Genomic DNA, 16,430 nt, shown 5'->3' with positions numbered 1-16,430 from the left:
CTATAATACTATAATATTATACTATACAATACTACATATTATACAATATATTATAATACTATAATAATATACTATAATACTATAATACCATAATAGTATCGCTCACTAGATATTTGAACTTGACGAAGCCCTTTCAACCTTCCACTATCTTCTACAAAATAAAATTATGGCTGGGCATGGTGCCTCACCTATAACCCTAGCACTTTGGGAGGCTGAGGTAGGCAGATTGCTTTAGCCCAGGAATTCGAGACCACCCTGGGCAACATGGCGAAACTCCATCTCTACAAAAATTATTTTTAAAAATTAGCCAGGCAGGTTGCCGCATGCTTGTGGTTCCAGCTACTCAGGAGGCTGAGATGGGAGGGTCACTTGAGCCCAAGGAGGTCGAAGCTGCAGTTAGCCATGATCATGCCACTGCACCACTCCAGTCTGGGTGACAGAATGAGACCCTGTCCCAAAAAATAATAAAATAAAATAATATTCTCTACAATGATTTTTAATTCTAAAATTCTATAATATCCCACAAATATTAACTTCTCAGTACTGTATGTTTTAACAAACTTCATTAACATCTCAATTTTTTAATCTAACTTAAAACAGTCACTAGATTTGAATCTACAAATTCTCTTTTTTTTTTTTGAGACAGGATCTGGTTTTGTCAACCAGGCTGGAATACAGTGGCACGATCATGGCTCACTGCAACCTCCACCCCCCAGGCTCAAGCCATCCTCCAACCTCAGCCTCCTGAGTAGCTGGGACTACAGGTGTGTGCTGCCACATCTGGCTAATTTTTTTATTTTTTTGGTAGAGACAAGGTTTCACCATGTTGCCCAGGCTAGTCTTGAGATCCACCCTCCTCAGTCTCCCAAAGTGCTGGGATTACAGGTATAGCCACTGCGCCTGGCCAGATTCTAAAAATTCTTTGAGTAGTTTTATTTTATAAAAAGTGTTATGACTCCTAAAAATTATTTCCAAATAAAACTACATTGGCACTATCAGGGTCAACTTACGTCTTTAAGGTTCCAGATGTCATTAGTTCAGTCACTAATACAATACATTTCTTTCCTTTTAATATAGATTCCCAGGAATCATAAAATCGAACTATATTGGGGTGCTGGAGACCCTTCAGCATCTCTGCTTCTTCCTTGAATCTTTGCTGCTCAGCTTTGGTTAACTTTCGGTCCTGAAAAGGAATAACAAGTTCCAAAATAAAGTCATGAAAATTCTCATGCACATTTCTAATACCACTCAACTGAATGCTTTATTGCATTTATGCATATATGTGTATATTTATTTATTTTTGCCTGTCAATGCTTTTCTCAAGACTTGTATCATCACAGATATCCTTTATTAGTTACTTTGACTCCTCCAACATGGCAATGCAGCTACTGTTATATTTCATAAGTACATTATAAACCCACCTGGGTAATAAATCAGTATCTTGAAAAACAGTATCTCAAAATGCATTGAGAAAAAGCAATAAAGCAGACAGGAAAGTTTCCCTAAGAAATCCCTGAGTTTCCATATCTAAAACATCTGTAATGTCAGAACAGGAACAACCAAAATGTTAAACATCTAGACATTTAATCTAATTAAATTTCTGAATTGCCAAAATAAAAGTGCTCTAGGTTTCCATAGAGAAATATTAGGTTATGGACCAGTGAAAGACATTCAAATAGGCATTGGACCTCTGATCTGCTACATTAACTGCTAGAAGTCAAAGGAGCAATTTTACAGAATTCTGAGGGAGAACTATGGCCCTAAAATTCTGATCCCAGACAAGCTATCCATCAAGTTTAAAAGGGAAAAAATCCTACATTTCTAGACAACAGGGACACAGACAGTACACCACCCCGTACACTGTCTCTGACCATATCACTCAAAGAACTTCAATAAAAATGTGGCCATAAAAAGTTAGAAAAGGAAGGTATGGGCTGGGCACGGTGGTTCACACCTATAATCCTAGCACTTTGGGAGGCCAAGGTGGGATAACCAGCCTGGCTAACACAGTGAGATCCCCGTCTCTACAAAATAATAATAATAATAATAATAAACAGATGGGTGTGGTGGTGCATGTTTGTAGTCCCCAACTACTTGAGAGGGTAAGGTGGGAGGATTGTTTGAACCTGGGAGGCAGAGGTTGCAGTGGGCCAAGATCATGCCACTGCACTCCAACCTTGGTGACAGAGTAAGCCCCTGTCTCAAAAAAATTGTATTACAAAAATAAAATGTTGGAAAAATTTTGTTATCAAAGTTGTACATTACATCATCTTCTAATTTGTTTTATTCTCTTTCATAGCATGCTATGTTTTATTTCTCATTCCTTTTTTTCTAGACAAAGTCTCACTCTGTCACCCAGGCTGGAATGCAGTGGTGCGATCTCAGCTTACTGCAACCTCTGCTTCCCAGGAGCAAGTGATTCTCCTGCCTCAGCCTCTTGAGTAGCTGGGATTACAGGTGTCCACCACCAGGCCCGGCTAATTTTTGTATTTTTAGTAGAGATGGGGTTTCACCATGTTGACCAGTCTGGTCTTGAACTCTTGGACCTGAAGTGATCCCCCTGCATCGGCCTCCCAAAGTGCTGGGATTACAGGCATGAGCTATCACACCTGGCCTTCTCATTCCTTTCCTTGTGTTATTTCTCCCCTATTTTCTTCACCAGTTTCCTTAATCATTTTCCAGAAAGCCCAAAATAATAAAATATATTTATCCTATTTTTATGTACGTAAATTTTAAATTAATTTCAGTTTTTCTGAATTCCCTCTTCCTTTCTTTTAATGTTATTTTCCTAACTTCACAACATGAGTACTAAATTCCTTTAGTTATTATTCAATAATAATGAAGATATTTTAGGCTATAAATTTTCTAACAGGTATAACTTTTGCAGTGACCCACAGGTTTTGTTGTAATGTCTTCTCTTTTTTATTGCTTTCTAGTTTATAATCTCAGTTTTGATTTTCTCTGTGATTCAAAATTTATCTAGGAATGTGATTTCTGCTCTCTAATTAGTTAAGAATCTTTTGGTTATTTATTTCATTATTTATTTCCAATCTTATTGAGTAATGCAAGTACAAAATCTCTCTTCTTTAACTTAAGGTTTTCTGGGGGCCACATATAACAATGTATATTTCCTGTTTGAAAGATATAAAGTTCTATACATCCATCGAATAAAGTTTGTGGATTGTGGATTATATTATTCAACTCCTCTGTATTTTTTTATTTTTTTATTTTTTTGAGATGGAGTTCTGCTCTTGTTGCCCAGGCTGAAGTGCAATGGCGCAATCTTGGCTCACGACAACCTCTGTCTCCCAGGTCCAAGCTATTCTCCTGCCTCAGCCTCCCGAGTAGCTGGGATTACAGGCATGCGCCACCAGTCTGGCTAATTTTGTATTTTTAGTAGAGACGGGGTTTCTCCATGTTGGTCAGGCTGATCTTGAACTCCCGACCTCAGGTGATCCACCCGCCTCAGCCTCCCAAAGTGCTGGGATTACAGGCCTGAGCCACGGCGCCCAGCACAACTCCTCTGTATTTACTCACTTTTTGTGTACTAGATGTCTCCTATTCTGAAAGAAATGCACATGAAATTTCCCACTACAAATACATGTTTGTCTTTTTTGAAAATGCTATTAGAGGTTATTCAGCCAAAATATTTTTAGTGTCTACAAGTTTTTCATACAATTTCTTAAAGTATATAATTTCATAATATCCTGTCTAATGTTTCAACCTTGTTTTTCTCCTTTTTTGATGTACATTAACATTGCCACTTTGGGGACAGGTGTGGTGGCTCACGCCTGTAATCCCAACACTTTGGGAGGCTGAGGCAGGCAGATCACCTGAGGTCAGGAGCTCGAGACCAGCCTTGCTGACATGGTGAAACCACATCTCTACTAAAAACACAAAAAATTAGGCGGGTGTGGTGGCACGTGTGTGTAATCCCAGCTACTTGGGAGGCTGAGACATAAGAATCGCTTGAGCCCAAGAGGCAGAGGTTGCAGTGAGCCAAGACCATGCCACTGCACTCCAGCCTGGGAGACAGAGTGAGACTCTGTCTCAAAAAAACAAAAACAAACAAAACAAAACAAAAAACAATGCCACTCTTGCTTTCTCTTTGCTTGTTTATATCTTTACCTTTTCTTTATCACTGCTTTAAGTATTATTTTAGTAAACAACACATGTGAGTTTTGTCTTTTAACTCCACCTGACAGTCTGAGTTTCTTAATAAGCAAATGCAACATGTCCACATACTATACTTAATTTTACCAAATACTATACTTAATTTTACTCCTTCAATCTTATTTTATGTTATTTATTTATTTTACTTTATTGTTTTCTATTATTAACTAAGAGATGTATCAGGCCAGGCACAGTGGCTCACATTTGTAATCCCAACACTTTGGGAGGTCAAAGTGGGTGCATTGCTTAGGCTCAGGAGTTTAAGAGCAGCCTGAGCAACATGACGAAACCCTGTCTCTACAAAAAATACAAAAATTAGCCAGGCATTGTGGTGTATGTCTGTAGTCCCAGCTACTTAGGGGGCTGAGGCTGGAGGATCGCTTGAACCCGGGAGGTCGAGACTATAGTGAGCCATGTTTGCACCACACTGCACTCTAACCTGAGTGACGAAGTGAGACTCTATCTCAAAAAACAAAGAGGTACATAATATTTTTCCTTTTTTACTAGTGGATAGCCTCCCTTTCCATTCCATATCAAACATATTTATCTGTTATGAGAAATTAAGTAACTCATCTACTCGTTCTCCCTACTTCACCTAGCCCCCACTCACCAAAAATAAATAAATAATCTAAAATACTAATACTTCCCCCCCTTTCTATCATACCACATAGACAATACATGTAGAAGACTTAATCACTGGTCAGGCACGATGGCTTATGCCTGTAATCTCAGTACTTTGGGAGGCTGAGGCAGGTGAATTGTTCAAGCTCAGGAGTTCGAAATCATCCTGGGCAACATGGCAAAACCTCGTCTCTACTAAAAATAAAAAAAATTAGTCGAGCATGGTGGCACATCCCAATAGCTGTAGTACTAGCTACTTGGGAGGCTGAGGTGGGAGGATCACTTGAGCCTGGGAGGTGGAGGTTGCAGTGAGTCAAGATTCCGCTACTGCACTCCAGCCTGGGCAACAGAGGAAGACCTTGTCTCAAAAAAAAAAAAGACTTAATCACCCCTACACTGTCTACTCCTATATGATTGCCCCTCCCCCTCACAGACTTCTGTTCTAGCTGTAGAGTCTTTACTTAGCACTTTCATCAAATATTCCATTCATTCAATGTCAACATATGTTATTTTCACAGATCTAGCTTCATCTTTTTAACTATTACATAGTTTTCTGCACTATGGTCCATGAATATCTTTTTCACCCTGGGAGATGATATCTTAGCTGATTAGAGATTCTTGGATGATGTAGCCTTTTCCCCTTAATGGTCTACCATCTTTTAGCTTCTAGCATTGAAGATAAGAAGAAAGGTGCATGTAAGATTCTTTTTTCTTGGTTAGTCTAGTTATCTACCAGATTTTACCTAGATATCTACTTTTAGATACTACTACTTTTTGATTATCGAGACTACTAATTCAATCAGAAAAGTGATTCTTTTCCCCTCATATTCAATCCTCCTCTTCTGAGTCCTTGATTTACTCAGAGGGGCCCTGGGATACCTTATGTAGTCCCATGAGTGATGGAGCTATAGCAGTCTCTCCCCTGAGGGCTGCTCTGTAACAATTAACATCTTGTTAGACATCGAGGAAGTGTGTTTGCTCCTTATTTTCCTAGAATGCAAAAGCTAACTCTCTCTCCTACTCTGTAGACAATAAATGACCCCGTCTACCCTCTAGACCCTCAAGACTAAAAGACTGGTCAGCCCACTAGTCTTTTAGCTCTGCTCACACTTTTGAGGGGGCATAACTATACAAAGAGATCAGCAGATCTTCCCCTGTATTATAGGTGGAATGTTTGTGTCCTCTCTCCTCTGTCAAAATTTGTAAGTTAAAACCTCAACCCCCTATGTGACTGTATTTGGTGACAGGGCCTCATAAGGGTGGGTCCTTGATCCAATAGGATTAGTATTCTTATAAAAAGAGACAACAGAGGCGGGGCGCGGTGGCTCATGCCCGTAATCCCAGCACTTTGGAAGGCCGAGGTGGGTGGACCACCTGAGGTCAGGAGCTCACCAGCCTGTCCAACATGGTGAAACCCCGCCTCTACTAAAAATATAAAGAAGTAGCCAGGCGTGGTGGCGGGCACCTGTAATCCCAGCTACTCGGGAGGCTGAGGCAGGAGAATCGCTTGAACCCAGGAGGCGGAGGTTGCAGTGAGCTGAGATTACGCCACCACACTCCAGCCTGGGCAATAAAGCGAGACTCCATTTCAAAAAAAAAAAAAAAAAAAAAGACAAGGAGTCAAGAGAAAGCTCACTGCCAACTCTCCTCACCAAGCCAGGAAGAGAGCCCTCACCAGAAACCCACCAAGCTAGAACTTGATCTAGGACTTATAATCTCTACAACTTTGAGAAAAGATGCTCAATATCATTAGTTGTCAGGGTAATGCAAATCAAAACCACAGTAAAATACCACTTCACACCCATTAGGATGGCTACTATCTAAGTAAATAAATATATAAATAATTAAGAAGTGTTGGCAAGGATATGGAGAAACCTTGCACATTGCTGGGGAATGTAAAATGGTATAGTCATTGTGGAAAGCAACATGATGGTTCCTCACCATATTAAACATAGAATTACCATACGCTGCAGCAATTCTACTTTTAGGTATTCTAGGTATATGCCCAAAAGAATTGAAAGCAGAGACACAAACAGACATTTGTAGAACCATGTTCATAGCAGCATTATTCACAACAGCCAAAACGCAGAAACAACTCAAATGCCCACCAACACATGAATAAACAAAATATGGTATATGGTATATACATACAATGGAATACTGTTTAGCCTTAAAGAGAAAGGAAATTCTGATACATGCTACAAAACATGGCTGAATCTTTTTTTTTTTCCCCCCGAGACGGAGTCTTAATCTGTCACCCAGTCTTGAGTGCAGAGGCACAATCTCAGCTCACTGCAACCTCCGCCTGCCTGGTTCAAGCAATTCTCCTGCCTCAGCCTCCTGAGTAGCTAAGATTACAGGCACATGTCACCATGCCTAGCTAATTTTTGTATTCTTAGTAGAGACAGGGTTTCACCATGTTGGCCAGGCTGGTCTTGAACTCTTGACCTTGTGATCCGCCCACCTCGGCTTCCCAAAGTGCTGGGATTACAGGCATGAGCCACCGCACCCGGCCAACATGGATGAATCTTGAAAACGTTATGGTAAGTGAAATAAACGAGACAGGAAAGACAAACATTGCTTGATTCCACTTATATGAGGTACCTACAATAGGCAAATTCATAGAGACAAAAAGTAGAATAGTAGTTAACAGGAGCTAGGCAGAATGGGGAATGGGAAGTTAAATTGTTTAATGAGTACAGAGTTTCTATTAGGAATGATAAAATACTGGAGATGGACACTGCTATGTACAATGATGTAAATATACTTAATGCCACTGAAAAATTGCACACTTAAAAATGGTTAAGATGGCTGGGCACAGTGGCTCACGCCTGTATTCCCAGCACTTTGGAGGCCAAGGCGGGTGGATAACTTGAGACCAGGAGTTCGAGACCAGCCTGGCCAACATGGTGAAACCCCATTCTCTACCAAAAATACAAAAATTAGTCGGATGTGGTGGCACGTGCCTGTGATCCCAGCAACTCGGGAGGCTGAGGCATGAGAATTGCTTGAACCCAGGAGGCAGGGGTTGCAGTGAGCTGATATCATGCCACTTCACTCCAGCCTGGACAACAGAGTGAGACTCTGTCTCAAACAAACAAACAAACAAAAAAAGATTAAGATGGTAACTCTTATGTTATATATTAGACATTTTGCCACAATAAAAACTATTTTTAGAAAGTTAAGGAAGTCAGCTGGGCACAGTGGTTCACATCTGTAAGTCTAGCACTTAGGGAGGCTAGGAAGGAGTTCAAGACCAGCTTGGGCAACAAAACAAGACCCCATCTCTACAAAATAGCCGGGCATGGAGGCACGCACCTGTAGTCCTAGCTACTTGGGAGGTTGAGGCAGGAGGATCACTTAAGCCCAGGCATTTGAGGCTGCAGTGAACTATGGTCACGCCACTGCACTCCAGCCTGGGCAAGACAGCAAGACCTTGTCTTGAAAAAAAAAATAAGGAACTCAGAGAACAAAAGCAAGGAAACAAGTAGAGTCTTTATGTTTTACTATCTGACCTGACTAATAAGTCTTTTCTTTTTTTTTTGAGATGGAGTCTTGCTCTGTCATCCAGGCTGGAGTGAGTGGTGCGATCTCGGCTCACTGCAACCTCCGCTTCCCTGGTTCAAGCAATTCTTGTGCCTCAGCCTCCCACAGTAGCTGGGATTACAGGTGCTCGCCATCACACCTGACTAATTTTTGTATTTTTAGTAGAGACGGGGTTTTGCCATGTTGGCCAGGCTGGTTTTGAACTCCTGACCTCAGGTGATCTGCCCACCTCGGCCTCCCAAAGTGCTGGGATTACAGGTGTGAGTCACTGCTCCTGGCCCAACATGACTAATACGTCTTAAATGCCCCTATAATTGGTTACAAGTCCTCTACTCACGATAGACAGCAGATCTACTCTGAAGTATAAAGAGTAATTCTTTTTTGAGACAGGGTGTCACTCTGTCACCTAGGCTGGAGTGCAGTGGCGCGATCTCAGCTCACTGCAACTTCCACCTCCCAGGTTCAAGTGATCCTCCCACCTCAGCCTACCGAGTAGCTGGGACTACAAGCACATGCCACCACACCCAGCTGATTTTTGTATTTTTTGTAGAGATGGGATTTCGCCATGTTGCCCAGGTTGGTCTCAAACTCCTGACCTCAAGTGATCCACCTGCCTTAGCCTCCCAAAGTGCTAGGATTATAGGCATGAGTCACCGTACCTGGCCAGAATAATGAATACACTTTGATGCCTTCTGATTAAATTAGCAGAATGCCAAGTCTTTCATGTGCCAGACTAAACTACCCTACTTCATCCTTTGATTCTACAGATTGAAAGTAGTCAGCGTTAGGAATAAACAACTTTACAAAATTACAACTGTTTTCCCAGATATACTCCTGGAGGTGAAATCTACTAAAAATGTAGAGCCAAGATCTTCAAAACTCCACTTCAGATTTAGCAAGAGGAAAGTAAACCTGTTAAAGTAGCACCAAAATCCAGAGAGAAATACTTAGAGCTTTCAGCTACCACAGTAACATCCTTTAAACACACATACCCCTACGTGCATTGTTGTATTAATGACAACCACTTTGGTAGAGAAACTTTCACACATCATCAATAAGAATTCTTACACAAGAAAGGAATGATGAGCCACAAAAGACAAACTAGAGAACAGCACTAGCTAATGAAGGTGACATAGTCAAATGCCGGGAAAATTCTAGTCTATGAAAATGATCCCTAAATCTTGCTGTCTCAAGGTAAGGACACCAAGAAGAAAGCATCAAATATCAATTTTATATCAAATATCAGTGTTATAAATGTTCATTTACATGGCTGGTAAATAGGAGTCAAATACAAATTTATCAAATAGATTTCAACTACTCCAGACTACTTTAAAAAGAAATATTATCCTTTTATAAATGCTAACTAAACATTCAATCTATTATAACATATGGAATGCTAAAAATGTACACAATACCTTTCCTGAGACATGGCACAATACCAGTATGACCAACCTGCATATATATTTATTCAAGATAAGAAGCATTTCATTTCCAAAAAGTAAACTATGTCCTTATCAGCTATGTCTCTTAATGCAAACACCAACAATGCTCTACAGAACCAAGTCAGAGGCTACATGGATCTGTTTCTGCAAATGTGAAAGGAGAAATTATTAACAATGATACAAAATCTATACTACAAAATAACCTAATCAAGTAAGGATGAATATTACAAAGGCTTCAAAATGATGCTTAGCTTATAAAGCACTCTATCAATGAATTATTTTTTTCTTTTCAGAGAGACAGGGTCTCACTCTGTGTTGCCCAGGCTGGAGTGCAGTGGCACGATCATAGTTCACTGCAGCCCTGAACTCCTGGGCTCACATGATCCTCTTGCCTCACTCTCCCAAATACCCAAGACACTACTGGAACATGCCACTATGCCTATGCTCAGCTTTTTTTTTTTTTTCTTTTTGTGGAGATGAGGTCTTGCTATGTTGACCAGGCTGGTCTTGAATTCCTATCCTCAAGCTATTCTCCTGCCTCAGCTCGAACATTCTTGATAAACATGAGGTTGCTCAGTATTTTAATACTACCATTTATTGAACACTAAAATGTGTTACATTCTTTCCAAGTATTCTCTCTAATCGTCAATGTTTTCTTTTCTTTTCTTTCTTTCTTTTTTTTTTTTTTTTTTGAGATGGAGTCTTGCTCTGTGGCCCAGGCTGGAGTGCAATGGCATGATCTGGGCTCCCTGCAACCTCTACCTCTTGGGTTCAAGCAATTCTCCTGCCTCAGCCTTCTGAGTAGCTGGGATTACAGGAACGCGCCACCATGCCCCACTAATTTTTGTATTTTTCGTAGAGCAGGAGGTTCGCCATGTTGGCCAGGCTGGTCTCTAATGCCTGACCTCAGGTGATCCACCCACCTCGGCCTCCCACAGTGCTGGGATTACAGGCGTGAGCCACCGTGCCCAGTCAATGTTTTATTTCTTAAACTGGGCAGTAGGTACACAGTTTCTATTACGTTACTCTTTATTCTTTTTGGTACATCCAAAGTATTTATCATATTTTTCTTTAAAAGAAAAGTAAAAAATTAAGACTCCAGTTAAGCTATCTGGCTTACCCAAGGTAACTAACTGGCACAGGCAACACTGGAACCCCGTACGTTGAATTCTGAATCCGAAGCACTTTCTAGTTCACTACTCTGCCTCTCAGAAATGGCAGTCATAGCAATGAGTGCAGATATCTCATTCACAAACCACTTTCCATGGAGAGATGGTGTAGTACCCCAGAACTCATGCTAAGAAATAAACAGACACTGAGGATAATGATAATTTGTAAATGGTGACATCAACGTATCAATTAAGAAATCACGGTATAATAGTCATAATCTGGCAATATTACCATACTAAAACTTTGAGATAGCAATGGTATTAATATCTAAAGAAAAGTGCTTGGCTGGGTACGGTGGCTCACACTTGTAAATCCCAACACTTTGGGAGGCTGAGGCAGGTGGATCATCTGAGGTCAGGAGTTCGAGACCAGCCTGGCCAACATGGCAAAATCCCATCTCTACTAAAAATACAAAAATTAGCTGGGCGTGGCGGCACATGCCTATAATCCCAGCTACTCGGGAGGCTGAGGCAGGAGATTTGCTTGACCTGGGAGGCAGAGGTTGCAGTGAGCCGAAATCACGCCATTGCACTCCAGCCTGAGTGACAGAGCAAGACTCCATCTCAACAAAACACAAAAAGAAAAAAGAAAATTGCTCATAAATGGCAGTCAAGGTAATAAATCAAAAGGCAATAAACCATGCACAGAACCAGGTTCACTTATCTTCCAGAACTGCTGATCAAAGATGTCCTCGTCCAATCAGAATGTGAGCATTCGGTTCATTTGGTCAGGCTCTTGCCTTAGCAGGAGGACATACAGGAACATCTAGATCCTTTGTTCCGACTCTATAAGCACCAAGCCAGCTTCTGATTATAATTTAGCTCCCCATGTATCTAGCCTAAAGACTACATAGAACATTTTACCTAACAACTATATTTCTCATTTTAAAATAATAAACTTGCGTCCTAGATTTAGGAGCTGGAGTGAACATAAGTCAGTCTTCCCAACCTCTGGACACTGACAAAAGGTGAAGGCCAGATACTGAACCATAACAATCTAATCATGAAACTATTCCTCAGGTGCCCTTCAGTGACACCATTAACGGACATCCCTTGAGTTTCAGCAGTTCAAAGTTAAGAATCTTATTTTAAACAGGATCCATTTAAGAAATCATTTGTTCTAAAATGGTTAAAGACATAAAAGAATGATCTGCCCAAGTAACTAGTGAGTAGGACATTATTCAATCATCTATGCAAATGTTTTATATATATACACATAATACACACACACACACACACACACACACATATATCATTGATGGAATATAAATCCTGACTCTGCTCCATTGGAAAAATTGCTTAATATATCTAAATTTCAGTTCCACCATCTGAAAACTAATAATCCTTATCTCATATACCTATTCTAAGGATTAAATAAAATATTCAAATTAAGTACCAGTATAAATGTTCCATTAATGTTACTTTTGATAAATGGAAAATATATGATAGCTGCTATTACTAACTATATCAAATATCTCAACCATAAATTCTCCTATTGTTGGGTTTCCAAAAACTTAACAGGTATACTGGGGAGAAATCACATAAAACTAACAGGTAATGCCAATTAATAAATGCAGAAGGAATGTGAGGAAAAAAATCATTAGAACACTACAGCTATAATGATGACATGCAAGATACACCAATGGATGCTAAAATCAGTGGGCAAAAGTTTAAAAGAAAACAGTATATTTGCATAGTCTCAAAGATCTACCCCCAAGATATTTACTAATATACAACAGGAAAAACAGTAACTTTATAGTAGAGAAAGCCTGGCAGATATCACCTTAACCAAGTGATCAAGATTATTATCACCAGTAATACAAAACAACACCATGTACCCCCAGTTATGATGCACCGAGGATGGTGCATCACTTCTGTGGTATTCCTGCCAAAAATGCATAGTCTAAATCTAATCATGAGAAAACATAAGACAAAGTCAAATTAAAGGGCAATCTAAAAAACAACTAAGGGCCAAGCAAGGTGGCTCACACCTGTAATCCCAGCACTTTGGAAGGCCGAGGCAGGAGGACTGCTTGAGGCCAGGAGTTAGAGATCAGCCTGTTCAGCACAGCAAGACCCCATCTCTACCAAAAATAAAAATATAAGATATTAACATAAAGGGAGTCTGGGTGATGGGTATACAGGAACTTTCTATACTCTTTTTGCAACTCTTCTGTGAGTAGAAAATATATCAAAATAAAAAGTTTTTTAAAAAGAAAACTATGTAATAAAGGAGTGATATCCCTGTTGCCCCCTACTCTCAACCCTACCATTTCCTTTAAACAAACCTATATTAAACAGCCCTTTCATCATTTCACTAACTACAATTTCTAAGCCTTCTTATAACTATAAACTCTTTCTACTGTAAGCTTTGTGAAAATGAGGCCTGTGTCTGCTTTTTATCCCCATTATGTACCTAGCATTTGGCATGTGTCTGGCACATTGCAGGTACTATTTATTTGTTGAATGAATGAACAAATGGCAGCTACAGTCTATTGTATTCATTTCCTATTGCTACTGTAACAAACTACAACAAACATAGTGGCTTAAAACAGAAATGTATTATCCGCTAGTTGTAGGGATCAAGAAATCCAAATTGAGTCTCTCTAGACTAAAATCAAGGTATCAGGAGGGCTGCATTCCTTCTGAAGGCTCTAGAGAAGAATGTTTCCTTACCTTTTCCAGCTTCAAGAGACTGTCCACATTCGTTGGGTCATTGTCAGCAACTGCATCACTCCAGCCTCTGCTTCCATCGTCATATCTCCTCCTCTGACTATGGCCATTCTGCCTCCCTCTTATAAGGACCCTTGTGATTACACTGGGTCTACCCAGATAATCCAGGGTAGTCTTCCAATCCCCAGATCTTTAAGTTAATCACATCTTCAAAGTTCTTTTTGTAATGTAAGATGACATATTCACAGGTTCCAGGGATTAGGACATGGACATCTTTGGGGGGCTATTTTCAGCTTACCACTTGTATCAATTTTTTAAATCTATCAAGCAAATAATTAGCTCAAAACAAACTCACTCAACTAACCGGGGAAATTAATGCTATTTCCCAGACAAAGGCTATCTCCTGCTACTCCCACCCTTTGTCATTTTGTAAAAGCATTTGCCTTTGGTTTGTATTTAATAAAGTCCATGACTAGTTTTTAAACAGAGATGAGAACATGTATATTTAAGCAAGCTCTATCCCTCCTCCCTTCAATGTAATCACGCTTTGTCCATGAGTGAATTCTACTTTTAGGGCTGGATCTGATGAAGAGAGTGGGAAATCAAACTGAATCAGACTATTTGGCATGTGCCTATAATGTAATGAAGTACTTTGTCACACGGCTAAAAGGGAATCCAGAAACATTTCCAAGAGGGTCATAAAAATATTTTGGGAGCAAAATTAAGTGTCCCAGCGCGAATACTGTAAACAACTATACTCAGGAACAGAAATTCTAGCATCTATTTTTTAAATTACTTTTTCCTTTATTGGAAATTCAACTGTTTTCATATCTAATTCTAATTTCACAATCAAATGTAATAGGGCTGATGTCTCAAAATATAGTTTTCCCCAAAGTATACTTAGATGATGAATGAAAATAAAATAGAAGTAAGTTCTTCCACAATTTTGATAGACGCTTCAGGTGTGGAAGTATGGATTTTTAAGCTGTTACTTCCACTGCATTGCTTTGAGTATATTCATTATTATAATGAAAGTATATTAGAATGCTCACTCAACATGTCAACCTGCTATACTCTATTGTGCCATTTTTTTCCTTTTGGTATTTCTTTTCAGTGTCATGTTTGGTTCGGTTCACAGACTATAGCTCAAGTTGTTAGATATCTAAGTGCTATTCAAAGGTCTGTTTACCCTCCAAAGTACACAATCACCTATCTGACCACAGAGTGAGGCTTATTACAAGCACATTCAAATACATTTTAGAAAAAGTCAATAAAACATATTTCAGACATCTATGATGTTTCTATATTTAGAAAAAAGTTCCACTGGCTGGGCGTTGTGGCTCACGCCTGTAATCCCAGCACTTTGGAAGGCCGAGACGGGTGGATCACCTGAAGTCAGAAGTTCAAGACTAGCCTGGCCAACATGGTGAAACCCAGTCTCTACTAAAAACACAAAAATCAGCTGGACACGGTAGCACATGCCTGTAATCCTAGCTACTCAGGAGGTTGAGGCAGGAGAATCGCTTGAACCCGGGAGGCGGAGGTTGCAGTGAGCCAAGATCATGCCATTGCACTCCAGCCTGGGCAACAGAGTGAGACTCCCTCTCAAAAAAAAAAAAAAGGAAATAGTTCCATTATATGAAGAAAACAAACGATAAATACACTGGTGTAAGTATTTTCCAACTCATCATAGAGCAAAAACTGGTTGTATTTCCATGTGTAAAAGCTAAGTGATGTTAATTTTCAAACTGTTAGTGGAGGAAGACACTATTACAAACTCCTGTGATTGATTCTTTCTGAGAGTTGCTAAACTGGTCTTTCAGTAACATATGACCAAGTATTTCAACATCATAAACTAAAATACAGTCTTCTAAATAGCACTTATGACTGATAGCCCTCACTCACAGTAATTTACTAATTTATCAAGTAAATTACCAAGTAATTTACCAAAGTTTTTACAAAGAACAATAGGTCAAAGTCTTTCCATTAATTTTTGTTTGTTTGATTTCTTATTTTTATTTTTGAGATGGAGTCTCGCTCTGTCGCCCAGGCTAGAGTGCAGTGGCGCAATCTCGGCTCACTGCAAACTCCACCTCCTGGGTTCACGCCATTCTCCTGCCTCAGCCTCCCGAGCAGGTGGGGCTATAGGCGCCCGCCACTACACCCGGCTAGTTTTTTGTATTTTTAGTAGAGATGAGATTTCACCGTGTTAGCCAGGATGGTCTTGATCTCCTGACCTCGTGATCCGCCTGCCTCGGCCTCCCAAAGTGCTGGTATTACAGGCGTGAGCCACCGCGCCAGGCCCCATTAATGTATTTTTTAAATCAAGTTATGGGGGCCAGGTACAGTGGCTCATGCCTGTAATCCTGGTGTTTTTGGAGGCCAAGGCAGGAGGATCACTTGAATCCAGGAGTTCAAGACTAGCCTGAGCAACATAGTAAAACGCCATCTCTACAAAAATTAAAGACTGGGTGCAGTGGCTCATGCCTGTAATTCCAGCACTTTGGGAGGCCAAGGCAGGAGAATCACTTGAGCCCAGGAGTTTGAGACCAGCCCGAGCAACATAGTGAGACCCTGCCTCTAAAAAAATAATAATAAAATTAAAATGAAAGAAGTTATAGCTGGGTGCAGTGGCTCACACCCATAATCCCGTACTTTGAGAGGCTGAGGCAGGCAGATCACTTGAGGTCAGGAGTTTTAGACCAGCCTGGCCAACATGGTGAAACCCTGTCTCTACTAAACATACAAAACTTAGGCCGGGTACAGTGGCTCACGCCTGTAATCCCAGCACTTTGGGAGGCCAAGG

The 16,430-nt window shown here is 40.2% G+C and overlaps 1 protein-coding gene across 2 annotated transcripts in view; it reads right to left on the bottom strand.

Moving 5' to 3' along the window:
- The window catches only part of WNK3 (WNK lysine deficient protein kinase 3), a 192,030-nt gene that overhangs the window by 124,492 nt on the left and 51,108 nt on the right, over window positions 1-16,430 (bottom strand). For both annotated transcript variants that reach the window (XM_011991993.1, XM_011991994.1), the window contains exon 3: window positions 1,011-1,183. In XM_011991993.1, the coding sequence (XP_011847383.1) occupies window positions 1,011-1,183 (173 nt within the window). The remainder of the gene's footprint in view (window positions 1-1,010; window positions 1,184-16,430) is intronic.

This window comes from Mandrillus leucophaeus, unplaced genomic scaffold (genome assembly GCF_000951045.1).
Source record: "Mandrillus leucophaeus isolate KB7577 unplaced genomic scaffold, Mleu.le_1.0 Scaffold400, whole genome shotgun sequence".
NCBI lineage: Eukaryota > Metazoa > Chordata > Mammalia > Primates > Cercopithecidae > Mandrillus > Mandrillus leucophaeus.
The sequence above is the reverse complement of the archived record's forward strand: the minus strand, read 5'-3'. Positions and strand labels throughout refer to the sequence as shown.